Raw genomic sequence first — 8,295 nt, forward strand, 5'->3', positions numbered from 1 at the left:
TAATTTATATATAATAATCTCAAAACTAACATAATTTATTAAAAGCTCTTTTCCTCTTCAGAATTTATATGAACTCCAGTCGACACCCAACACAGTCTTGAGCCACCGGCACCACACATTTCTTTTTCAGTTTTTTCATGCCTCTTCAAAATTGAATTGAAATCCATTATACCAAATCGAAGACAAAGAGATCCTAAATTTTTGGTGATAATATTTGCTACGAATAAAGTTTCATATCAATAATTTTTTTGGAGCAAACTAAGGTAAGAATCTAAAATTAAATGTGATTCGTAATATCATACAAATATAAACTTGTGTAATTGTTATATTTAGATATTATAAACAATTGTTTTATTATTGTGGTTGGTTATTCTCTTTGTCTAATTAGTATTCTTTTTTCAGATATGATCACGAGGTCTTGTTGGACATCATTATATTTTTTGGGCGTTATATCTAGTTTAGTATACTTGTATTATGACGTTATTATATCGTCATTAGCTTAAAAAATGTGAACAAAAATGAAAAAAAAACTATATTTTAGTTTATTGTGATTTCACTTTGATTTAGTTAGTATTTAAATTTATAGTAGATATATTTAGGCCCCGTTTGAGCCATATTTTTCATATCATCATAATGAGAAAACTAATTGCTGAAGAGGAGGCTGGATCCCACAAATGAAACAGCAAGTCAACAAACATGGGGGGATTCAGCAGTGGGCTGCACTTGGCTGCAGCCCACTGTCTTCCAGGCCAGATACAACAAAAAAAAGGGTTTGAACTTTAATTATTCAGCCACATTAGCCAACTAACAAATAAATTGAGTGGGCTAGCCCACTTCAAAAAAAAAAATTCTTTAATTTGTAGCCCACTAACCTATATAATTTTAGGCCTAAAATAATACCCATTCCATTAGTAATTACCGTGTAATCAAATAATTAATCCCCAATTCCGAAACATTTTCTATTCCCGTCATTTGCAAAATCAACTCACAGAAGTCCCAAAAATAAAAAATCAAAATCCCTATCTTCACTTTGCTGGCTTGCCGTGCCCGTAGCCGTCGTCCAAACAGAATTGTCGATTGGCCTGACTCACTTCTGGCTCATGAGTGACGGACTCGCACAGTCGCACCAATTCGCCGCCTCAAGCCTGGCTACCGAAGACTTGGGTTAGGTTTTAGGGTAAGTAATTTACTAATTAGTTTCTTAGAATTTGAAAATCTTTCAATATCTTTTCAATTAATTATACTTGGTTTGTTGTATTGAAAATCTTTCAATATCTTTTCCATTCCTGTCATTTGCAGAAGAAATAATTAAATTTGTTCGAGATGTTGGTCATTGGAAATTTGGAATAATTAATTATACTTGGTATTTTGGGTTATTGCCTTATTGGATAATTATTACTTATTATGTTTCTTGTTCAATTGTTTGTCTTTTAATTATGTGAGAACGGGAACAGCCGAACAGGGAACTGAAATTTTACTCACTTGATGGAATGAATGAATGATGGTGCTTATAGTTGAAATGGAATGATTGCCCCTTAAAAAAAATTGAGTTCTTTCACTTCTTTGCATACCTTTGATACCTATGTAACCTATCAACGTTATATCAGAGCATATAAGTCCCAGTTCAAGTCTTGGCACTAAATGATATTCAAAATTGTTCGAATCTTGGAATAATGGAATTTGTAATTTCAGCTTTCTAGTTGCTAATTTTTGTTTAACAGATTGAGGATTCAATTAGGAAGCATTTTTTGCTCTCTGTTTACTTGTTTCAATTGAATCAATTCTCTCTTATCTTATAGTATATACTATAAAATTTAGTTTGTAGTTGGTAAGGGTGTGTTTAAGAGTTTTTACATTTTAAGTACTTTGATTGTTGGTCAGTAGGAAATCCTTGTCATTTTTAAGCCAATTGTTAATATGAATATTTACTTATGAAGCATTAGTAATTCTTAGTTTTTCGGATTTTTTTATTTAATTGTAAGTGAAGCATTTTGATTCTTTGAAGTATTGTGCCATTTGTTAAGAAGAGGGTCCAAAGGTTGCTGAACTAGTTGAAAAGATTTAAGGTTGGTTATCTGACTTTGGATAAAAAATCCCATTTCATAGCAAACAGTAAATTGGTTTTATGGTTATGATTTTATCAATTTATATTTATGCCTTTATGGGATATTGAAGCATTTTGATTTTTATGATTTTAGATTTAATATGGAAGAAGATCGACCTTCTACCAAGAAAGGTAGAACCTTGTTGTCTTTCTTTTCAAAAAGTAACAAATCTCAGGATTCTCCAATTCCTACGGTGCCCATTCCTCCAATTTCATGCCCTGAAGTTGAACGGCCTTCATCTTCAAATCTTAATTTTGAACCATCTGATTCTATTGACCAGGACCCTGGAAAAAGAAAGCAAATATGTGAACATCCATTTAATGAACGCGATCAGATTAGGCGGGCCTATCTAAATGTTGGACCTTATCAATCAAAACTTTTGGAGTATCAGAGCAAAGAATGTGGAAAGCAGAATCGATTTCAGGAACGTTGGTATAATTAGTTTCCTTGGTTGGAATATTCACCTTCAACACATAAGGCATATTGTTTTTACTGCTTCCTTTTTCTCAATGATAGTACTCCACCTAATATTTCATCATTGATTACTGTTGGATTTGATAGTTGGAAGAGGGTTAACCAAGGAAGTAAATGTACATTTCTTATTCATGTTGGTACAACATCGTCATCGTTTCATAATAGCTGTAAGAGAAGAGCTGAAGATTTAATGAAACCAACTCAACATATTGACAAGGTAATGCATTTTGTATAGAAAAATCGTTTGCGTCTAAAGACCACTATTATGAGTGTTAAATGGTTAGCTCTTCAAGATTGTTCCTTGAGAGGCCATGACAAATCTCCATCTTCACTGAATCGTGGGAATTTTATTGAATTGGTAGATGCATTTGCAAAAATGAATATTGAAGTAGGAAAAGTTGTGTTGAGTAATGCTCCCAAAAATGCTACATACACGGCTCTAGACATTCAAAAAGAAATTTTGAGCATTATGGCCAATAGAGTACTACAAGGAATTCGTATGGAAATTGGGGATGAAAAGTTTAGTATTCTTGTTGATGAAGCACGAGATGAATCTTCACGAGAACAAATGACTATTATCCTAAGGTTTGTGAACAGTAATGGAATTTTCACGTAACTTTTTTTTGCAATTAAAAGTGTTAGTGACACTACCTCATTAAATCCTAAGAATCAGAGTTCTGATGTTCTTATTCATTTCAACCTTTAAGTACAAAACATGAGAGGCCAAGGGTATGATGATGCTAATAATATGCGTGGTTCTTGGAATGGACTGCAGACATTGTTTCTTAAAGATTGTTCATATGCATACTATGTTCATTGTTTTGCCCATCGTTTACAACTCACATTGGTTTCTGCACCTAATGATGTCTCAGATTTTAATTTATTTTTTTCTCATTTGGACAATGTTATTAATATGATTACATCATCTCCTAAACGCATCAATGAGTTGAAAAGTGCCCGAAGAAAAGAAATTGAGCATTTGTTAGAAATTGGAGAATGAGGGTCTGGAAGTGGTGCTAATCAGATTGGTAATTTGCAACGAGCCGGAGGTACTCGTTGGTCTTCTCATTTCAGCTCTGTAAAGAGTTTGATTGATATGTATGCTGTAACTTGCAAAGTGCTTGAGTATCTTAGTGATCATTCTCCAAGTACAAGATCTCGATAATTTAATATGGATAATATTTGCAAACTTGCAGAGAAGTTTTATCCTGAATATTTTAAACAGCAAGATATTTATTGTTTGAAAGTTGAGTTGCAACACTATCAGAATGATGTGATTTCTGAACCTCGATTTCAAGTACCTATACTTTCTGATTTTTGTCGAAAATTGGTTGCAAGTAGAAGGCGGGAGAGTTACGTCCTTTTAACTAAATTGATTTGTTTAGTACTGACACTACCTATTTCAACGGCGACTATGGAGCGAGCATTTTCAGCAATGAAACATGTGAAGACGAAAATTCGTAACAAAATGGATGATGATTTTCTTGCTGATTGTTTAACACTAAACATTGAACGAGAATTTAGTATGAATTTAGATCTAGATTCTATTATAGATAATTTTTATGCTGTAAAACATCGTCGAGTACAACTTCAATAAGTAACTTATATTATAAATTTTTCTTATTATATATAAATTTTATTCGTACATTAAATTTTTTAAATTTTTAGCCCATCGTAACAGTAATTTTTGGCTCTGCCCCTGTCAACAAAGGTGGCTGAACCTGTTGGATAACTGTCTAAATTTTCATTTTTTTTATCCCAAAAATTTGGTTCAAATAGGGGCTTAATTTGTTTTAAATTTATTGCTAGTAAGATATAAATATATATTGAATTTAATGAATTACTGATATAAAAGTAGACATGCAAAAAAAAATATGGCGAAATCGACGGTTATAATCAGACCAAATCGTTAGATTTAGGTTTGAATTTTTTTAAACCGTCCAAAATAATTTGGTTTAAGTTTGAGTTTTTCTCAAACCGGTTTAAACGGTTTGGTTTGAAAATTTGTCAAAAATTGATAAAATCAGACCGTTTACACCCCTAGTGGATATGGCGATAGTAAAACGACAACGAAAGCTTTAGAGAGAGGAAAAGATAGTTACGTTAGGGGGTGATGGAGGACTTGTGGAGTGGTTGTAGGGATTATCCATCTAATGCGCATGCTAGCATCCACCCATGCAACCACTTAATTCTTTTCTCACTGCAATTATTGTTGCTACTAAAAGTGTGTTTGATTGACATAGAAAATATCATATAGAAAAGAAAATATTTTTCATCTTTTGAAGAAAATAAAAATCACATCTATCCAAAGAAAATATTTTCCTTAAAAACAAGAAAAATTAGGCATATTTTCAAAAGTTGGAAAATGTTTTCTATGAAAAAAATAGCAATCAAATACTCTAAGTAGGAATTTGGGTGAAAAACTGATATTTTTCATGAAAAATAAATGTAATCAAACACACCCTAAATTCAAAGTCTATATGCTACCTCATGATATCAACCACTCCACCTTGCTATCGTGTGCTTCGTATTCATCCCCCATTAGCGCAGAGAACACTCGTCCATTTTCCCTCCTAATTCTTCGTTCGTTTATATCTCTTTCAAAAAAATAGCAATCAAATACTCTAAGTAGGAATTTGGGTGAAAAACTGATATTTTTCATGAAAAATAAATGTAATCAAACACACCCTAAATTCAAAGTCTATATGCTACCTCATGATATCAACCACTCCACCTTGCTATCGTGTGCTTCGTATTCATCCCCCATTAGCGCAGAGAACACTCGTCCATTTTCCCTCCTAATTCTTCGTTCGTTTATATCTCGTTCAATTTTCTCTGCCGTCTTGCTAACATGCGCCTCCTCAATCAAATCCTCTACAACCACCACTGTTCTTTTACACTTTATCTACATAACTCAACCCGCATCCTATTTTTCTTATTGAAGTTTTGTTTTTTACAGCCAAGATGAAAACTTTTTCATCTGCAACCTCAATATCGCCTTGCTAAGATAATCCCTCACCACCGCCAGCAGAACAAATCTATAGATCTGCGACGCCCCCATGTTGGCACGTGCGCCATTTGTTTTGAATTCGCTTTTCGGCCACTTATCTTCATCTCGAAACAAGATATGTCATCCATCACGTCGGCCACATCTCTTGCGGTGGCGGCCACGGACGCGACAGAAAAACCTCCATGGAGATTTCCACTGCCTTGCTGAACCCAAGAGGAAACACTGGCTCTAACGCACTCCGAAGAGGTTACTTGCGCATGAAGAACTCGGATGCAGTGGCCACCATTATCAATAGCCGCTTCTCAGATGCCTCCATTCCCAAGACCTCAGCGCAGTGCCGCCACAAGATGGAGAAGCTCCGCCAGCGCTATCGCGCTAAGAAGCAACGATCTCTTTCCTATCCATACCCAGCCAGTCGTTTCATCTTCTCCTGGTTCTTCTTCGACTATATGGATGCCATGGAGAACAAAACAAACCTTCCCTCGGTTGAAACTGTATCGGGTGATAATTTCAATAATACTGCCCTACTGAAATCATTTCTCGATCAGAGCATATTGAAACTGAAGCTCAAATCGAAGAACAGTGTCAATTCTAGCCCCATTTTGGTAGCAAAAAATTTCGAACATACTTCATACTTGGACACGGAAGACAATAAAGCGGAGCATGATCATACCAGTTTCGGAGCTAAATTTTGTTCTGAAAAGATAATGGGAGGATTTTCAATGCCTCCTGTGAAGTTTAAAGCAAAGAATTCCAATATCAGCGATGGGTTTTATAGCGGAAATCCCTCGATAAATCTTGATTCCGGGCTCAGAAAATAATCAAACGAACACCGATTTACTTTGACTCGACCCAAGACTTTCGCCTTACACTTTGGACTGCCCAAACTCTTTCAAACCCCACAAAGGAGAAGGGTGGTGATGTTAGCAATCCACAAAGGTATGGAGAGGAAAAAGAAGATATCACAGTGGTTGAATCTCACTCACAACCTCACATGGTTCCCTCTCTCTCGGCTGTCTCTCTTCTCTCAACTCTCCTCTCCATTGCAACAACACACACACACACACACACACACACCAAAAAGGCTGGGAGATATAGGTTAGTTTAGGTCACTCCAATTGAGCCTAGGGTTCACTAAGAGGGCTACCAATTAACCTAAACTAATGGGTCAATATTCAACTCTATATTAATCACTAAATGGTCCAACTAACCAAATAATCATCCAACCCAAATCCGAGCCATCCAAAAGTGTAGTTCGTCTCCAAGTCCATGGTGTCGATAAATAATCCGACAACTATTTTAAATCATTGCCCGAATTATTGGGTATCAAAAACCCAACAGGTTTCTTATGAAACCTTCTAGAAATGAAGATGTGATCCCCCCAGGATTAAGAACCAAGAAGTTGGACGGAAGAATGAATTTTGATTTTAACAATGGAGATGAAGAATACTACGGTTTGAGAGGTAGTGTGAAAGCCATGAAGAGGGGGAGGTATCCGGTGGAGGAAATGGTGGAATCCATGAAGTCATTGGCAGAAAGATTGGTGACAATGGAGAAAGCCAAGGTGGAAATGGCTAGAGAAATGGAAATGGAGTTGAACCGCAATGAGATGATACTGGACTCATAAAGACAAATTGTGGATGCTTTTTTCAAGGGATTATTCCATCACAAGAAGCCAAAAATTGCCACCGTTTCATCGGATTCGTAGTTGTTCGTTCTCTGTTTCTTGTGTAAATTGTTGTTTTTGGATCTAAAAAAGTTATAATTTGTAAAAGTGGGCTTCTCATCTTCTTGTGCTGAGCACATTTTGTTGATGGCTCAATATTAATTGGGCTACGGCTTCAAGTCCGATCCAGGTAGAATGATTCATGTTCATTCTCAAATGTCAACCCCAAAGAAAATGAATTTATCTTTGGGGAAATTATAGAATTTCCTACTTTAAAAATTCACAATTCTAAAATAGGATAGATAGTTTAACCTTTCAAAAATTAGAGGTTTTATTTTAATTAATATATTTTAAAATAAATATTTTTACTAAATATATATACTCCATTACATACACAAACCCTAATTAATTCCCAACTTTCTCTTTCTCTGCATTTCTCACTCGTCTCACACACTCTCTATATTCCTTGAAGAAAACGTAACAGTGGCGAATCTGCGTGGTGGTGGGGAAGATGTGGTGTAGTGGTTGCGTGGTGGTAGCAGATCTGTGTGGTGTGGCGATTGTGTGGGAAGATGATGTTTAGTGGGTAGATGTGGTGTGGTGATTGCATGGTGGTGGTGGATTTGAGCAGTCAGAATTTGCATGGTGACGGCGGATCTATGTTGTGGTGTAGTTGTTGCTTGATGGTGGTGGATCTGCATAGTGTGGGGGTGTGGTGTGGTGATGTGTGGCGATGATGTGATGATTTTGTTTGAGAGAGTGGTGTTGCTGTATAGTGATGGCGGTGGTGGTTCAAGCGGTGATGGTGGCGTTGGTGATGTTGGAAACAGCGATTGTTTGGTAATGGTCACAAATTTATTGGTTAATTGTGACCATTCAATTGGTTAATTTGTGACCAGTGTGACCAATAAGAAAGATAAATTGTGACCAAAAAATAATGCATGATCTAAAATATTAATAATTTGTGACTATTTAATAAGTTGTGACATATAATATTTATGATTTGTGATCTATAAATTAATGTGACATATAAATTTTTT

At 35.5% G+C, this 8,295-nt stretch overlaps 2 protein-coding genes across 2 annotated transcripts; both read left to right on the forward strand.

The window, feature by feature from the left end:
* The first annotated feature begins 3,294 nt into the window (after positions 1-3,294).
* On the forward strand, positions 3,295-4,176 carry LOC111411555. The gene is made up of 3 exons (XM_023042075.1): positions 3,295-3,444; positions 3,604-3,727; positions 3,776-4,176. The coding sequence occupies exons 1-3, from the start codon at positions 3,295-3,297 to the stop codon at positions 4,174-4,176; spliced, it is 675 nt and encodes a 224-aa protein (XP_022897843.1).
* Positions 4,177-5,771: 1,595 nt separating this feature from the next.
* On the forward strand, positions 5,772-7,216 carry LOC111411556. Its single transcript, XM_023042076.1, has 2 exons — positions 5,772-6,358; positions 6,931-7,216. Exons 1-2 carry the CDS (start codon positions 5,772-5,774, stop codon positions 7,214-7,216), a joined length of 873 nt encoding a protein of 290 aa, XP_022897844.1.
* Positions 7,217-8,295: the final 1,079 nt, after the last annotated feature.

Source organism: Olea europaea, chromosome 15 (assembly GCF_002742605.1).
Source record: "Olea europaea var. sylvestris chromosome 15, O_europaea_v1, whole genome shotgun sequence".
Taxonomy (NCBI): Eukaryota; Viridiplantae; Streptophyta; class Magnoliopsida; order Lamiales; family Oleaceae; genus Olea; species Olea europaea.